This window comes from Molothrus ater, chromosome 3 (assembly GCF_012460135.2).
Source record: "Molothrus ater isolate BHLD 08-10-18 breed brown headed cowbird chromosome 3, BPBGC_Mater_1.1, whole genome shotgun sequence".
Lineage (NCBI taxonomy): Eukaryota > Metazoa > Chordata > Aves > Passeriformes > Icteridae > Molothrus > Molothrus ater.
Window position 1 is genome coordinate 79,192,126 of NC_050480.2, and position 18,922 is coordinate 79,211,047.

General features: G+C 39.0%; 1 protein-coding gene across 1 annotated transcript in view; it reads left to right on the forward strand.

Annotated features, from left to right (window-relative positions):
- The first annotated feature begins 350 nt into the window (after positions 1-350).
- MBOAT2 (membrane bound O-acyltransferase domain containing 2) overlaps positions 351-18,922 on the forward strand; it is a 93,661-nt gene continuing 75,089 nt past the window's right edge. Inside the window, exons 1-2 of the mRNA XM_036380219.1 lie at positions 351-502; positions 17,934-18,079. Of these exons, the coding sequence (XP_036236112.1) occupies positions 431-502; positions 17,934-18,079 (218 nt within the window). The 5' untranslated portion in view covers positions 351-430. The remainder of the gene's footprint in view (positions 503-17,933; positions 18,080-18,922) is intronic.

Genomic DNA, 18,922 nt, shown 5'->3' on the forward strand with positions numbered 1-18,922 from the left:
GCACTGAGCGGTCTTTCCTTAAGCACTCCCAGGGACGGCGACTCCACCACCGCCCTGGGCAGCCCATTCCAATGTCTAATAGCTCGTCCTGCGAAGAATGTCCCCTAATACAGGCTGGGACCGGGTGAGACAGCGCCGGGCCCTGCGCGGTACCTGCGCGGTGCGCGCAGTTCCCTCCCACCCTCAGCGCGGAGCGGCGGCCGCGGCACCGCCTCGTCCCGCCCAGCCCGCTGGGGGGCGGGGATTGGGCGAGCCCGCCCGTCACTCCGCGGCGGAGCAGCACAGCGATTGGCCGGCGGCGCTGCCAGTCATCGGCGGAGCCGCGCCCGCCCCTTGTTGTCACGGCGCCGTGCGGGGCTGGGGCCGTTCGCGCCGCTGTTGTTGCCGCCGCCGCGGGAGCCCGGGTGGGGAGCGGCGCCCCGGCCTCGCCATGGCCACCAGCACCACGGGCTCCACGCTGCTGCAGCCTCTCAGCAACGCCGTGCGCCTGCCCGTCGACCAGGTGAGGATGGGGAGGCGCCCGCCCCGCCGCCGCTCGCGCGGGCTCGCCGGGGAGGGACCGCACCGCGCCCCCGCTCCGCGCCGTGCCGCCCCGCCCCGGCCCCCCGCGGCCCCTCCATCCATCGGCGGGGCCGGGCCGGGGCGGGCGGCGCCCGGAGCGCGGGGCGGCCGCGGCTCCTCTCCGCACCCGCGGGCGGGGGGGCGCCGGGGCGGCGGCCGCGCTTCGCGGGCAGGTGCGCCCGCCCCGGCTGGTCCAGCATCCCGCCCGCATCCAACCCTGCCCTGCCCGGCCCTGCCTCGCCCCAACTTGTTGGCATCGTCAGCCGGCCAGATGTGGATCCGCAGCTGGGAGTGGGGCCGGGATCGGTTCAAGGGATGCAAAGGCTGGGAAATAATTGCAAATGCAAAGCAGCGCGCTGCGCCTGGATGCGCCTGCCAGGGGGGTTTACACGCGGTGTTAAATAATGTGCGCCGCACACAATGCTGCTGGGAATTCCTATGTGCTTCTAGGCAGAGCGTTTCTGTGGTATCTATTGTCCAAGTGATATAAAAATTCCTGAAGGCTGTTAATCCCGGTGTCTTCACAAAATATCAGAAGATTACAAGATAAGATTGGGAAACTGAGGTTTGCCTAGTTTAATCACTGAAGCTGGACCAGAATGTTTGTTTATGGGGGAAGTGGTCTAGATCTCAGAAGTCTACAGAATATTTATGTATTTAGGAATACATAAATACATATAAATTTTGTAGCACCAAGAAATTTCATGTTAGGAATTTTTATTTTTGTTTAATGCTTCATTCATGTACATATGAGAGAAACACATCAAGGAAAACAGTCTGTGCTTCAGAAGAGGGAGACTTTGATGGCTTGTTTTTACAAAATACACCCGATGAGTGAGAGAAGTAACTGGAAATGAAATACAGAGGAAGGAGCATGCCTAGTGAAAGTATTTTGGAAGTGACTGAGTTACACATTCTTCTTTTTTCTTCCCCCATTCCCCAGCCACTTGTTTGAATGGAAGGATGGTTAAGGATGTACATGAAAAAGTACCTTCTAGAAAACTGGTAAAACAGGCAAGTTGAAATTGAGCTTGCTGGGATGGAATAGATACTGTGCACCCCTTGCAATGATACCTGTGGCTGGGATCGATGGCACCTCGTGGCTTGGTGCCTCCTGCCTGCAGGTGGTGAGCTGCTCTTGCCAGTTGCCATGTGGTTATTTCCATAAAATGTGCAGCTTCTACCGGATACTGTAAAACACGTCAGAGTTGACAGTCTCTATATGGCATGATGTTGGTGGTGTATAATTTTATACTCACAGTAGTAAATTTATAGTCATAAATTTAATTGTTTATGACATGGTGTGACTACTGCTAAAGATGTTTTTAAATTGTGGTACAACATTTTGATGCTAACGAAGTTACTTTTTATCAAAGCCTGGAAAACTTCCCTGTATTGAATGTTTTGCAACAGATGCTCCTGTAGAGCCAAGAAGTTTTTATGAATTGCACTTTGAGCTCTGTTGGCGCTTTTGGGAGTAGTCACATTGGAGGGTGGCTAGTTTAGAAAGTTTGTTATAAGCAGTTGGAAGTCAGACATACATTGTTTTCAGACTGTACATAATATAGGTCCAGTTGTGTATGAAGAGCACTGATTGTGACTGGAGTAGGAATTGAAGAGCTTCAAAATTTTGCTGCACTGAGGAGAACGTATCTATAAAAAACTTGTTTAAGAAAAGCAGTTTTTTGCAACCTCAGCTCAAGATTCTATCTTGATAGTAAGTTTGTAATACAGAAGGAATGTGAATTGTGTTCAGTGTAATCAAATCAAAGGGAGTGAAGGAAGATAACGAGGTCAGGGAAGAAAAAGGAAGTTCTGATACTCTTTGGTGTGTTTGCTCAGGGATTATGCTTGACATTTGGTGATACTATAAGCATATTCAGAATGAAAATGTAGCACTGCTTTGAAAAAATAATAGAAGAATGAAGGTTTTTGGTTAGTACATTGTTTCTACTACTTGCTCTAAATGTGTACTATGACTACAGTCATACCAATATAGCAGCTGCTTGAAATAGGCACTCTGGTATAATACCAGCACTCAACTGCTGGATATCAGTAGGGTTTTTTTTTTTCTCCATTCAGTTTCAGTTTTGACCACAAACAGGTACTAATCTTTATCCAAAATGTTGCTTAAATTATGATTTAGATTTAAGCTATTACTATCTAGTTATCCTGCGAAGGCATATAACTCTTGGAAGACAAATTGAGGTAGCATGTGTCCGTGTTGCCTTACTCTATGGTTCTTAAGGAAATGAATGGAGAGCCGTCCCTATTTGGGAGTGCATAGAAGCAGAAATTAAGTTCAAGGTGAAGATGCTATCTTTAAGATTAATCAATCAGATCCACATCTCTGTGCGAGAGAAATTGATTGCTTTTGTACTTAATGCTTGGCAGAACTAGAGACAGAATTTTGAGAATGGTGTTGGTTATTGGCTAGTTGGAGGTCAGTGCAAAATATGAAGGGTGAGCTCCATCAGAGCCATTTGACACAGCAGTCTTCTCCATGTGCCCAGCTGCGGTGGCAAAAGAAAAGCTTTGTTGCTCTAACAACTTGCTGGACATTTTTTCTTGGACCTAGAGTACTGGGTAGCTAAAGGAATGGAGAAGAACTTGTTTTCTTCTTCTGTGTGTGCCTCCCAACAAGGTATTGTGCAGTTAACTCGTTGCTTTGGCTCTCGTTTTGTCTTGCACCAAGTTAACCTAAAGGGCTACTTGGAAAAGTTAATCTGTTCTTTATAGGCTTCTTGGGCCAGTTTTTCTGTTATTTTCAGTCATTTGATGAAAGGGAAGATGCTTGGTATCAGCAAGAACCTAGAACAAATGTACCTTTCTTCTGTATTTTGTAGTAGGAAAAAAAAAATCACTGCTTGGGAGTGAAAAGCCTGGTAAAAACTGTTTCTTTTCACATCTTGGAGAACGTAAATTGGCTGCTCAGGAAAGGAAGCATTCTGTCAACAGCTGTGGCACATTAGGTCCTTAAAGTTAATGAATGAGTGACTAAATATTAATGTACTTCATATTCCTTGTGCCTTCTCAGGGGACAGAAGGAAGAAAAGTAGCCATGTCCTTCCCATCCTGGACTACTTCCCAAGAGAAGTATGGGAAGGTTTACCATAAAAACTTGGCTGCAAGAGTATCACATGTTGCCTAATGCATTGAGGTTGCAATTTGAATTATTTTATTGTAGTTACATCTGTCACCTAGCTTTATGTTTTTCCTGTCTGTTCTTGTGTAATATTTATGCCTCTGCTTCTTTCTTCTTTCTCTAAGGTGAAGCCCGAGAAATAATGTGTTGGACTTTGGCCTGTTTCCAATTCTATCACTACCTTGCTGATTTTCTATTGATAAATGACTTCTCTTGATGTGTCAGCTTACCTGTCATTAAACTGGAAAGATTTAAATTTGCTTTGACAATGATTCTAGGAGAGCAAAGCTTTCTTTTTGGCTTTGTGGTCACTGTGGGGTTAGGGGAGTTCAGAGAATAATCATTGCTTTCACTGCTTCCACCAGAGGGAGCAAAATTTTTTTACTGAAAATGTACAGAAATTGTAGGGGTTATTTCTGCCCTTCATTTGTTGTAGAAATTGGTAATTTGTAGTAGAGGAAGACTTGAACAGGGGAGATAGGAGACTGGCTACAACAATATGTGAACATCAACTTTTTATGTGAGTTGTCTAAAAGATTGATCTTGAGATCCTGAAATAGGGTCTGAACTTCAGTGATTATCTTCTAGATAAGAAAAGGAAGAATGTGGCTCCATCTACTAACAGTATAGATGTGTGAAGATATGTGGACAGAAGAAAATGTCATGCTTATGATTATGCACTTGACTTAAACTCCAGGATGTAAAAATATTTTCAACAGAAGAAAATATGTTCTGTGCTATTTCCACACTTTTCTTGATTTTTTGTTTGTTTAGTTTTTTTCCCAATCCTAGTCTTAGCTTTTATTTGTTAAAGTTTGCTCATTTATGTAGAATAAATACAATTTTCTACGTGGGTGCCATCAATCTTCGAAGAATCTAAACTGACTTTTTTCATTAAGAATAGACATAAAAATCCAAGTCTTCCTAAACATGAATTGCATAAGCCACACAAACTTCCTTCATTTAGTGATCATAAGCCACACAAACTTCTTTCATTTAGTGATCATAAGCCACACAAACTTCCTTCATTTAGTGATCATAAGCCACACAAACTTCCTTCATTTAGTGATCATAAGCCACACAAACTTCCTTCATTTAGTGATCATAAGCCAGCTTACTGTACCTTTACATAATTTTCTGCAAATGCTTCCTTGTGCAGACAGGTATCCAAGTTGCTTTCATCATGCCCTTAACATACTCGCTTCCACATAAAAGCACTGGTGTATGTTGAGCCTGTGTTTCACCTTTAAACCCTCAAGGAGAATGGACAGGAATTTTTTTTCCTTGTATATATCTATGAAATATTTGTTTCTTACATGCATATCACGTAAGAAAGCAATTTAGCAATTTTTCCTTCTTTATTTTGATGTCTTGGAGGTGAGCACAGCTGTAGTTTGGAGAAAAGGCAAGTCTTGGAGGTGGGATAGGGAATTTTGCTGAGAAGCATGATGTGTTTGATTTGCCTGCAGGGTGTATCTGAGTATGTCTCCTAGTTAGATCTGTTATTTCACAAAATTTTGAGCATTAGTGATGTCTTCTGTCTTATCATTTTAGATGATGATAATTCTTGTTTTCTGCCAAGGCAACATAAATTAGCCTCCTGAGGGCTGAAATGTTTTAGTCTGATAAAAACCTTTTTGTTCAAACATGGACTGGATATCAAAATGTTTGTCCTGTATAACTGTCCAGAATTTAGATGGCCTAACATTTGACTGAAGCATTATCAAACTAGAAAAATGAATAAAGTGAAGAGTGTCCCAAGTTTTCTTCTTTCAACATGGATTCTTAGACCCCTGTCTCAGGGTCTGGTTGTGGAACCCAGAGCAGCTTGTTACTGATTTTTCAGATATGACCCAGGAAATTTATAAGGAACAGCTGTGAGTAAAATTAGCATTCAAGGGTGTGTAAAATGCAAACACTGAAGGCAAGGGAGTGGTAGGGATAAGGAAATTGTGCCCCTACTTTGCCTGGTATTTTCCTTATGTGCTGCTAGCAGCAGTCAGGAGAATGAAGGGTGGATGGCAAAACATGATCTTATCTGATGATAGATGGAGACTGTAGTGGGTGAAAAAAAAGGTGGAAATAAAGTTCTGTTCTTCATTCTGTATGTACTGTTCTCAGTGATGTTTTGAATTGTTTGGATTTGCTAGCCAGGTTTTTAATGGTTTCTTAACTTCCATTTGAACTCTTGGAAGGGAGGGAATCTATCACCAGGAGTGTCCTGAACAGTGACACCTTTCCCAGGTTTTACTATTAGTGGTTAGGTGTTGACTTACTTAACAAACATTAGGTAAAGAGTTAACTCTGCAATGAAAAATACAAAGAGAAGGATGAAATGGTTGGGATAAGAGGAAAAATTGACAAGAGACAGTGCCTATCTTGAAGGAAGAGGTGAAACCTGTCATGAGCAGAGTTGGAAAGGAAAACAAACACTGGGTTACAGTGTTAGAAAAGATGGACCGTTTATATAGTGATAGTGATTGGTTTAGTGCAAGAAGAAAATAAATCCTTGTTATTCAGGTTCGTGAATATAAATTACAGAGCTGCTTTAATTCTTTAATATTTACAGAAGCAGCAGTGAATTTTGCTCTCACACATGCTTTCATAGGGTCTCTTTTCTTCAGTTTTTTGTAAAGTAGTGGAAAAAGTCAAATGTAGTTACACCTAAGGTTTCTACAGTAAACATTGAAACTAAATATTCTTTACCTGAACAGCTTATAGTCACCTGCTTTGTTTTGTCACATTCTTTTCACATCCTTATGCAAGTCATTGAGGCTGTGTGTGAACATGCATCTGTGCTCATGACAGGCAGTACAACCCATTTCTGAATCCAAAATGGGGTACAGGAGTTGCTATGAAAATACTGCAGTTCTGGGATTTGTTGAAAAGAAATAGTGGAGTGCTCAAAGAGCAGTCTAATAAAGAAAAAAAGGATTAAGGCATAAGGAAGGTAGCAAGAGTCACTTTTTATGGAGTGCATGGTTACCACTGTGTTGCTTTCTGTTTCTGGAGGGTTTCTGCTGTTAATCTCTTGTACCACAGCTATTAGATCTTTTTTCTCTGTGGGCCTTTTCTTGAGTACTATGCTGACTTTAAGCAGGAGTTTTGAGAAAGAAATAAAACTGAAATAGATGAGTCATCTTTATCATTCGGTGATCCTGACATTTGTTGACTTTTCACTCTTGTTTACCTGTTCCTGTGTTGACCTAATGAAGCACTGTGATACATCCTTTGCAGACTTGATTACAGAATACTTTCTTCACATTTATTATTTTGACTAATGTGCACACTTTTCCTGAGTAACGTGCTCATTTCTTTTTCCTTGTTCCCCTTGAACTAGGAGTCTAGACTGGAGTTGTATTTTCTCCTGGAAAGTGAGAACAACTACACATAGCCAAGTGAAAACCTGTTTGCTTGATGTGTGCATCTTCACAGTTACCAAGAAAGTTGATGTAGCTCTTCAGTATGGATATTTTATTTTCCTTCTTTCCTTTGGGAAGGATTTTAAATTCAATGTCAGTTGAATCAGCATTGCTAGTCTTTTAGCACTGAAGTGAACAGATCTGTTTGAGAATTTAAATTTCTCTGCAAATTTAGAGAAGTCCTCATTATGCCTGCTTGTTTAAGTGATCATTCTGATAACTGAGCCATCTTTTGCAAAGGAAATCTTCCATAGCTCTGCTTTTTATTCTAGAATAATATATCCAAAGGTGAAGAAGCTGTTTTGGTTTGACTATAGTATGGATTTTCTGTAGTTGGGATTTTGGCATTTTCTTCTATTTTCAGTTAAAATGACCTAAGCTGTAGAAGGTGTACTTATTCTGAAATGTGGCTTTTGAGCATCCTGGTTGTATTACTGCAGTGGTATAGTCTATATAGTAATGTGACCTGTACAGGTAATTCTTAACCCTTCTGACCTGCCTTTTGGCTGAGTAATGTTCTTGATTCTACTGCTTCTTCTCAATCTTACATATATATGTAAATACACACACATATATATAAAACCCCAATTATTCAATTGACTAAGCATTGAAAAATTGGACTGAAGGCCCAGACTAAAATGAATTGGATTTTATTCTTCGTGGTGGAAAAGCTAGAAAGATTTTGAGGTCATCACAAATCTGCAGAATTTTAGAAGTTCAGTAATGGCTGAGGTTTGTAGAAGGTCTACCTGTAGCATACATTAGCAAATCATTTTCTGTAATGGAATTGAATGTAAGAGGTCAGATAAAATATTTTAATATAGAAGTATAATTCTAAATTTTGCTAAAGTATTATTAAAAACTGGATTAATTTGAAAAGATGTAACATCTCAAAGTAGTGTCCATTGCTTGTGTGGATTGCTGCATACTGTAGATGTTTAAAGGGCTGCTGTTGTGGTGCTTGGAGATGAGGCTTGGCTGATCTCATGGGAATGATTCCTGAACTGGGAAAAGCAGGAAGATAATAGACATGGAGGAATACAGACTGTGTTGGATAGTAGTTCGTTCAAGGGAGAGTGTAATGAAGCCCTCTCCTATTTTTTTCCTACCCACAGAGAGCACTAAGAAGCTGGCATTTTAATGATGGGGAATATTTGTTCTACTTGCTAATTGAAAATTACTATTGCTTATTTTAAGATGTATTTCGGTTTTTCACATGCCAGGAGAATATAACTGTAGTGAAGTAAGATCTTAATTGAGAAAATGTCAGTTTCTGGTTGCATTTGAGAAAGATACCTCCATAGATGTTGGTTATTTTGCTTTATTTTTAAATGCCTAGGAAAGTGAGTAGCTTGTGAAGTTTTTGTCAAATTTCAGACAATGTAGTGGTTCTCTGGGATTTCAAATAAAAGCTTGTCATTCAAATACACATTTGAATACCCTGTATTTATAGATGACAGAGAATAGACATTTTCAGTTCCCCTGGAATTGCTAGATGGAGCTTAAAGATGAACTAGCAACAAAAGAATAAAAGAATGTAAAAGTATGCACACAGGATGATAAACATAGCTGGAACTATTGGAGAAACAGATAATGAGGAATATAGTGGGTTTTTTGACAAACCTCTAGCTCAAGAAGTAACAGCTCATTCCCAAAAAAAGTTCAAGGAAAGGTCACCTGTAATACTGGGGCACTCATTGAGTATGACCACCAGAGACCCCCTTGGACAACCTTTTAGGACCTTAAAAGGGCTTCCAATAGGAGACAGATGCATGCAAATTAGTTCGAGGAAAAATGATGTTTATGTATTAGCTAGGAAGTACACTGTAATGAGTATGTATGATCATGATGGAATAAATACCCTGTTGTAAAGTTTCACTCACGCATTTGATTAGCAAAGATATCCTCTGAAAGTGTCCAGCACTTTAATAAAGAATGCCTGCTTTCTAATATTTCAAATTGTGTTATTTTCCAGCTGATTTTGTTGTCAGTGTACTGCTGATACATGTGACAGAGTAGAGATTTTGAGTTCATCTCATTATGTGCATGTGCACTGTGAGTGTGTCATAAAAAGCCACGATTTTAAAAGCACAGTAACTGAGCTGGTCTTTGTTTGGGGCTGTGTTTTGCCAACATAATGCCAGGCTGTGATGTTCTGATGGTGTAAACTCTTTTTCCTTGGTAGTCTGAGATCTGCAATCCTTAACTGGCCAAACCAGTTTTTGCTCAACAGAAGCAAGTGGTTTAGGTCCTTATTGTTTCTGAAGAGAGAAGAAAACAAAACACACAAACAAAAACACCCAAGCCAGCATTCTTAGTCTGATTTCACCTTTGAATCAAACTTGCATCCTAGATTTTGGGTATTCCCATGAATAAATAGCTTTTTTGACAACTTGTGATCTCTAATAGTGAATTCTTAAGCGCCTATCAGAGACAACACCCTTCAGCCAATATCTTCCTATCCTTAATGAATTAGTTTTGGTTGTTCTCACTATAAAATGTACATTGATATTTCATTTTACATCTTTAGTCATATAGTTTATTTTAGAGTAATTCTGAGTAATGATTAAGTAAGCCTTCTTTGAATAAGCTTATTGGATTTGATGCTCATTTATTGCACAAACCAGATTACTACTGCCTCCATCATGTTGTCTGTGATGTGCTTTGCTCTCTGTGTTGCATACTTTAAAATTGCAAACTGGGAGTTAATACTGGAAATAGAACTACTATTGCTAACCTATGTCATAACTGGATTTGATCTTTTGGAATGAAACCAACTTGGAAAGAAAATGTTTAGGATCTTATGTTAAGTCCTTTCATCTGCCAACAAATTAATGGGAAGATGAAGTGTATGTGTCCAATGTTAAAAAGCATTTGCTAGTGATGTTGATGCTGACTAACACAAATGGTTAGAGCATGCACCGCAAGGAAGTGGCTGATACTAGAGGGCTGTGCTCGGAGTTTTCATCTGAGTAAGTGTCCCTTCACACTGGATACTGTATAAACATTCAGTAATACAGTCTTTGCTACAAAGAGCATTGTGCTTTAATACAAACATCTCCCATGCTGGTATGATTTCAAAATAATCACTGCTGCTTATCCTCCATTTCTTCACATTTCACCCATGAAGCAAGGTTGAGTCTTCACAGCAGGAGTGTTAATTAGTTATATTTTCATCATGTAAGGCAGAGTATTAATTGAATAAAAAATACATTTGAAAGCTTTTTTGCTGATGTATGATGCTTTCAGTTGCAAGAGGAATCTTGTTTCTTATCATTCAGAGAAGAAAGGTTCTCTGAACTACTTAAGTATCTGTCAACTTTATCAAATACCCTTGCCAGTATCTCTGAACTCATCTTCCTGACATTTCCCAATAAATTGAAGAAAATTACCAAGTGGTTTGATTTTTGAACCTTGTAATGGAATTACTTTTTTCAGCTTTAGTGTGAAAAATGTTATTTCCTTTTTTTCCCCTGTAATACTAATGCAGCAACTTTGAGGCAGTAGCTGGAAAATTGACATGGGTTTCAAGTAAGTCATGCTCACTTTTCAGTTCTTAGCTGTCTGGCATTAAGCAATTATTGGATAATTGTACAAGTTGTTTTTATACTTGAAGAAGGTTAGAAATTGGACAGAAGAATATCCATCCATGCTGCTGTCTTGTTGTTGTAGAGAAACATTAACTCCCCTGTATGTTATAAGCAGCTTTTTGTGAACTCTTGTAGATGTTTTTCATTCCTCAGCTCATTGTTTTTGTGGGAAAGGGAGATAGTTTTGACTTAACTTGGAGCAGGAACAAGAAAATAATGATGTTTTAAGGAACAAGGCAGAACTGATGCTTCATTAATTGTGGTAAGGTTTGGCAATTTTTGACAAGTATGTGTCAACAAACATCATGCTTGAAGAGGTTTGTGTTTAAAATGTTACTGCTGAAGTGACCCTACAGATTTAGAAAAAACATCGAAGCCTCGGTTTTAAGGTCTTATAAGGTGTATGTGCATTATTGGTTATAAGGTGTATGTGCATTATTCTGTCTTGATCTCTTAGCTCTTGCAAGAACTCATTTTAAAGTGGTTTTGTAGTTCATATTCTATTTCTTTTCCTGAAAAGTATTTTTTCTGTAATAGCCATAGATATTGAAAAGAAGGGCTAAAGGCTGGAGAAGAGGAATGCTGCTTTAGTGCACCTTGCTCAGCAGCCCTGTCAGATACAGGAGGAAGCATAGGTCATCACTTTGTCTGTGGCAGAAGGGAGGGCCAAAAATTACTGTAGAGGGAAACAAGTAATGCTGGTATCTTGCACCTCAGAAAAACTGAATTCCAGGGGGGAAATGTACCATGGTGTGGCTAAGAGGGGTACTCCTGAATCTGTATCTGCAGAATTGCTGTATCCACAGGTTCTTGACTGCTGTCTGTAAAGCATCTTGCATCTTGTTAGTTTAGGCTCTGCACATGATCTGAGGTAGGTAGGCTTCAGTGCTTCTGCTTCTATCTGGTAATCTTTTTTCAAAGCCTAATTCATCAGCAATAAGAACAGAAGTGTCTTCTTATTTTTCTTCAGGAATAACTTAAAAAAATGCACTAAAGAACGAACAGACAAAAATCCACAGAAAAACACAACCCCCCAAACACAACCCTCGCATCAGCTTTCATTTATCCAGAGTGTTGTAGTGAGGCCACGGGCATTCACTGCATTTTAAAGGTTTGAATACTTATTTTTCTTCTTATTGGAAAAAATTTGTTAAAAATGAGAAAATAGAGATGCACCAAGACAAGGCAACTTGCCAAGAGTTTGTGTGGGTCGTTGGCAGAAAGAGTAAAATACAACATTCCTGGGTCATCTTTGGTGCTTCACCTGCTCAACCACTGTTTCTCTTGTGAGGTGCTTTGTTGTAAATGTTGTTCTTTGGGTATCTCTCAGTACCTTACTATAGCTGGTAAGCAAAACTGTGCTACCATTGTGTTGCTGCTTTTCAGTGGATTGTTAGTAGGCTGTACAGTGTGGGCCTGTATGATTAACTTGTGCCATCCAGTTAGGAATTATCTGTATCAATAAAATTCCCTCTCTGCTTTGGCTGCTTTTCTGAATGAGGCAAATGCCTTCTGTGCTGTGAAGTAGCAGGATTCTGGAGGATTCTGCTGCAATTGACTGCAGCAATTGGCTTTTGATACTAAAATATAGCTGATATGAAGAGGAAGCTTAGCCTAAAATCTGAATTAGTAGATAAAATTTGCATGTATTGAAATTAGTTTTGTGGAAGAAATAAACTTTCTTCTGTATTTTGTTTTAATGTGAACTTAAGTTTCTTTAATGATTTATTAAAGATGCTGTCTGTCTTGTAAAGTTGGAGACTTGCAGTCTTCAAATCCAATGTTATGTTAGAATTTCCTCTTGATGATGAAAATCCTTGTGACAGTGACCTTTTTCTTTTTTTTTCCTTTATGTTGAGAATTGCTAAGGGAAAAGTATTGAGGGAATCAATAAAAAGCATGGCATAAATTACATTTTGTTCTTTTAAAATACTGAAATAAATCTCTTTAAAATTACATACTTTCTGTTGACTTTTGCAGAGGTCATGCAAATGGGGAGTTTCTTATGTAGATAGCTTAATACAGTTAATGATATAATGGATTTGTATTTTGCAGAGCTACTCCAAATATTGAAACTGTGATTTTGTGTTCATGTTTTACTATTACATTTGGCATGAGTTGTGCCTATGAACTGCAGTGCTTGTATGACTAGTTTTGAACCAAAATAGTGGATTTAATTTTGAAATTGCTAGGCTACACACAGCAGGATCTGTAGTAGCTTAGTATGTGTAACACACACTTGCATCATTCATTGCTGAATAACTAGTGATGATAATTTACATTGTAGTTGTATGTTTTTTTATTCTTATGTGCACATAACTTTCCATTACATGTTGCTCTCTCTGTAAGATTTTGAGGTGTTATTCTCATTGGCTGAGCTTTTGATATCCTGTATGTGAGGAGGAATAAAAAATTCTGTTTGTTTTCTTATATATGTGCTAAATTGTAACTGCTCAGGGTGAAACTTGCCATTCTATGGCAAGATGTTTTTTTTCCCTCCATGAAATCTCAGTTTTAAATAGATCTTGGTTAGGCTTTTTTAAAAACTTTTTCTATAACATTGAAGCTTCTTATTGGAACAGGTTTTGTGATCTCATGGAGGCACATTGCAATTAGGTTTAAAGAATGCATCATGCAGCTTTAGGGAACGTGTTGTCTTTGTTCTTTGTGGGTGTTCTGCTCACATCTGACCAAGTCATATGGTATTTAGAAAGTTGTATTTTGCCCATATTCACAGTGTTATAAGAGCTTGACATAAGTTTTCAAAAGGTACATAAGTTTACGATTCCCAGTTGTTGAAGTTTGTATATATAACATTTGCCAACAAAATCGCTGCTTGGTTGAATGTCTGGTTTTCATGGAAGCTTTCAAGGTGGTGATGTCCAGCTCTGTCCTTGTTCCTGCTCATTTGCTGTCTGTTACTATTGTCTATTCCTATAGACAGCCAGGTCATTTTGGTCACTCTTTCAAGGCAGGCTCTGTATGTGAAGGGAAGTTTTTCATCTGTCTCAGTGTGTGCATACAAGGAAGCTGTCTGTAAATTCCACACTGCTCAGCATGGCTTAAGATGGGACATGGAGTTAGGAAAAGCCTGAAAATTAAAATTTTGGCATTGTTTACTAAACCAAGTAGTACAGTACAGAAAGAAGTGTTTCTGTGGGATGAAGTGGTTGGCATTGAGGATCGAGCATGGGTGCTTTTATAATTTTGGGAAATACTGCTTTTGCCTAGGTTAGTCTGTGACCTTAATGTTCAGTTACTTTTGGAGCAGATACTTAGTTCAGTTTACTTTAAAGGAAATCAGGGTTGTGTATCCAGACACCATTGCACAGCACTTGCAAAGCATGTGAAGTGCAGATAACTGGGAGGCTTCAGGAGCCCCTCTGATCTGAACTAAACCACTGTGGAGATGCACAGACTATCTCACTGCTAGAGTTGGAAGTGCATCCAGTGGAACTGGGGAGCCCACAGAGTCTGTTTCTCATTCTACTTCCTGTAGTATTGGCAAGGCGTGAAACTTCTTTCCATGTGGAAATGAGTACAAGTGGTAGAAATGAGTACTGTGGACTGAAAGCCACAGGTAAGTTTTGATTTTTGTTGTAGGAATTCTGTGTTTTCTTTTAAAATGTAAGTAGTCAAGTATTCAAGATGTTTACCAAGAGAATATATAACCTGTGATAGCAGATGCTCAAAAATCAGAATAAGTGTCAGATGAAGATTAGCCCTGTGACTCTAACACTGCCCAGCAGTGCTCACAAACTCTTCCATATGACTTCCTTGATTTGGAAGGCAAATCAGTAGTAAACCAGAGGGGTTTTGTGAACTGGAGAAAAAATAGGGAAAAAAAATAGATTGTAGTGATGACTTTAAATTTTGCTTGTATTTTTAGATACTTTGGGCCTGATTTAGAGGCATGCTGGATAATCAGAATAGCAGCTGAATTTATAGTTTCAAAACACATTTCTAGTTAAAGTTCTTTTAAAAGAAAGTACTGACTGAAAAACTAGGCACTGAGTGTCTGAAATTAAGCAACCAAAGTTAGTGGGCATTTATTTTACCCTTTGGGCTTTCATAATTTTTGTGCCAGTCATTCACCTTTAGTATAGGAATACTGATCTTAGGAAATTATTGCAAAGTTTACATTTATTGTATGTAGTCTTACCATATTATGGACAGAGCTGCATAACTTGTAAAGTTCTTATATTCAATGTAGAATGCAGATGGTAAGCATTTAATGGGTCACAGGATGAGGGCAAAAACTGGGCAATTGTCCATTTGCTGAATGAATCAGAAATACTGCTGGGGAAAATAGAATAAAGCAGCAGAAGAATATAGTCAAAAGTAGGTATGTATAAAGGCTAAACTCAAGTTGCATGGCTTTCAAACCTTAACTGCTGCATAGCTTGGTTTTACAGATATGTATTTAAAGCTTTGGGAGCTTTACAAGTTCAGCAGAACTCTTGGTGCCTTGTAATCTGCATTTTGGTGCACTGAGACAAGGATAAGAATGGGATTGGTAAGAGTAGAGAAGAAATGCAGGGTGGTGTGTGACTATTGTGGTGATACCTTAGATTTCCAAGTATTGTATATGTTTATGCCCTTTTTGGGAAGAGCACTTTGAAAATATCCACTGGCAGTTTTGGATTCATTTGTGAGGAAGGCTTTTGGAAAAGGCTTGTGCTGCTTGGGTCACTTAGTTTCATGTTCAAAAAACTGACATAATAAATTCACATCCCTGGAAGTTGGCTTGTGGGGTTGATCTGAAGGTGTGTTATCCTGCATTTCATTCCTGTTCTCAAAATATTCTTCTTGGGGAAGGTGCTTTGGTTTGTTTGGGTTTTTTTTTCTTATCAGGTTTTGTTTGTTTTTTAATTAATGGGATACTGTTTTTGAAATACAGATTGGATCATTTGAGTAAATAGCTAAACAAATAGCAAGTGCCCAAGAAAGGTACCACCTTTTCACTCCCTACCAACTGAATCCTTTCTCAGGTTTGCTTTTTGTGTTTCGTGTGAGGATTTTACTCATTCCTAAACCTGCAGGCTCATCCTGAATTGTGAGATTCAAGGTTTGTTGTTTTGTTATTGTCTGCTCCTAAAGAGTTGGTGATACAGGTCAGAAGTGCCAAGCACTTCTACCCTTTTCACAGTAGTAGTAGGAGACAGATGATGACCTTCCTTTTTCCCTGGGTCTTGCTAGTTTGCTTTTAGTAGTAATCTGAAAAAGAAGGACACCATGTGATACCAGTTGGTAAATTATATTGCAGTCAAAGCACTAATGTCTGGGCATTCAGTAAAACCAGCAATGCAGGTGTGTCCATTTCAGGACAGGTATTCATGCTCATTTCTTCCCTCTGTATCTTTACCTCAGCTTCACTACAAATCTGTGAATGTGCAACCTTCTCTGTCTCCCTTCTCCTTCTGGTCTGTCTAGGATGTGAGTTCTTTGGGTCAGAAACATGCTTTGTGGGTTATATGGCATAATTTCTGTAACAAATATTCATACAAATGTTGGTACTGAAGTAATAATTTCTTTGTTTTCATTTTTGTTTCTTGCCCTCTTTTCTCAAACATTATCAGTTTGTTTCCCTTTCAGTAGTTCATTTGACTGTTTTGTATGAAACTTTTTCACTAAATGCATAGAATCATCTTGAGTAATAAACCTCACTCTGTTTCATTTGCATCATTGCTTATAAAGGAGAGAAAACAGGTCAAGTTATGCCCTGGAAGAATATCTCCTCATTTATTTAGGATTTTTCAAATACTGTTAAAAGCATAATAGAAATGCAGTAGTAAGAGAACGGATGGAAAACTGTACGTGACATTTTAAAGAACAGTTTAATTTAGGGAATTGTGCCTATTAAAAAGCACAGCCCTGCCTTTTGAGTCTTTCCCTGCTAGCACTTAATGCTTGAACTTGATGTTACGGGTTTTGGAGTGGTTCAGTTGTTACAAGAAAGAGAGTTCTGTAGTTGTTTTAATTGCTACTTCAAAAATGACCATGTTTTCATACTCTGACCCTTACCTATTATGGCCTGAAACTTGGTTGAAAAATGATTAAGGAATGGACAAAGTGAATTATGGTACTGCAAGTGTGCACTATGTTGCTGCAAACATCAATATTACACTTGCTGTCAGGAGCATAAAAATAGTGTTGTCATTGTACCCTGTGGTGTTAAGATTAAGTATGTATTTCAGCTAAGTGCCATCACAGAGTCTAAAATACTGTTGTGCAGAGAACCAGTGAAGCATGCAGGATATACAGGTTTCTGTTCTTGAAGTGCTTAGAACCTGAAGCAGTTGTTCCCAAGCTGTTGCTTGTGATGACTTGGGATACCTCTATTAGACATGGAAAATTGTTAGGCAGTTTTCTATATGAGTAAAAAATAAAATCTATGAAGTGAGAAATGTTACTTTCTAAATAAAGTAATTTTTCCAGCTTTTTGTAGCTTAAGCTACTTTTGGTAGTGGTTGCTGTATTTGAGGAGTTTCTTTCTTTGTTGTGCCCTTACTGTTACATTTTTTTCAGGCCACAGTCAGAACAATTCTTTGTGCTCACTGATTTAGTTTTATTCAATTCTGCTTTTGCTTTCAGTGCCCTAATGTCTTTAAATATTTAATATGCAAGAAATTTTCTGTCTTCAAGAATAAATGGCCTGAAGGGAGGAAGAATTTCCGAAACTATCCTACTTGAATGTACAAGAAGAAAATGCAGTGTACAACCAAGCTGTTTATCTGATTACATAGCCCTGAAATGCACTGCATTGAGCCTTGCTTCTGCACAGGCTACTGAAGTGATCTATAGTGATCTGTCAGTGATTTTTGGAACTGATATGTAGCTTTGAGTCCTGCTCACTTAAAAAAAGCAAATAAAACTGCAGCTCAGATCTTCGCATTACTGGGAGAGTAGAGGTGATTTAATAGTTGATAGTGGTTTGGTATTCAAAAAATCTACAGCAAAAGACATTTTCTTTTCTTGATTTAAGCACATACTGCTTCACGTTTGATGCATCTTTTCCTCTGAGCTGCTTGGGGGAGCACTGGTTTGTGCTTTGTTGGCCTGGGAGGGACTCATGGGAGAAGCTCTTAGACATGCTGTGGTAAAAGCCATGGCAAAGCTACAGGTTCTGCAAATTGCTGAAAATGTGTGGATATTGCTGTTAATTTTTAATACACACTTGTGTGAGTTCTTCTTTCTTTTCTTTTTTTTATGCAGGTCAACTTTGTAGTGTGCCAACTGTTTGCCTTGCTCGCGGCTGTTTGGTTTCGAACATACCTTCATTCAAGCAAAACTAGCCCATTTATAAGACATGTTGTTGCAACACTCTTGGGCCTTTATCTTGCACTTTTTTGTTTTGGATGGTAAGTTACACTTAAATTCATTTTTCAGGAACTTGTCAATTTTTATTTCTGTGTTACGAAGAACCGTATTGCCTAATTCTGTGGGGTTTTTAGCTGCTGCAAATGTACTGAAATAAGCTTAAATATTCTGATGAGGCCCACAAATTTTGAAAGGTCATCTGTAAACTGGTAACTACCATACTGGCTGCCTGTGGTTTTGGAAAGATGAAGCAGGTGCAGTTTGTTTAACTTCTACAGCTTTTTTTTCTGTAAACTTGCTGGAGAGGTATTCTCTTGAGGCACAGCACAGATGTGGTGACTAGGATAATTCCCTAGAAATACTCATGACATGAGATAACTCAGGGTCTTTTTCTAAATATTGAATATAATGTGACATTTTAAGGAAGAGTTGCTGGAACTGTAAAGTATATCTAGTGACACTCCTAGTAGTATAAAATGCCCTGTTTCATGGTTTCTTTTTTTTCTTTAATGATTTGGAGGGAGGGAAGATGTGATTGTTTTTCAGACACATATTTTGTGTGACTGCTGTTTGCGTATCTTGATCTTTCACAGTGTAGCAAGACAGAATGTTAGTAAAGTTAGAAAAGGGTATTCCTTTAGCTTGGTGGATTTTTTTTCTTCAAAAAATAGCTTACTAAATGGCTCACATCTTCCCAAGATGGTTTGAGTGCCAGTTTCATTTTATTGCATTATAAACAAGGTGCTTACTTGGCTTCAATTGTATAAAAGACTTATTTATGCTGACTATTATAGAGCATTAGTGAGCTAGGGGGGATTAATCAAGCTGTTGTGCAGGTGGGAAACTGCACACAGGGTGTGCCTGCATCTGTCTCTGCACATGCA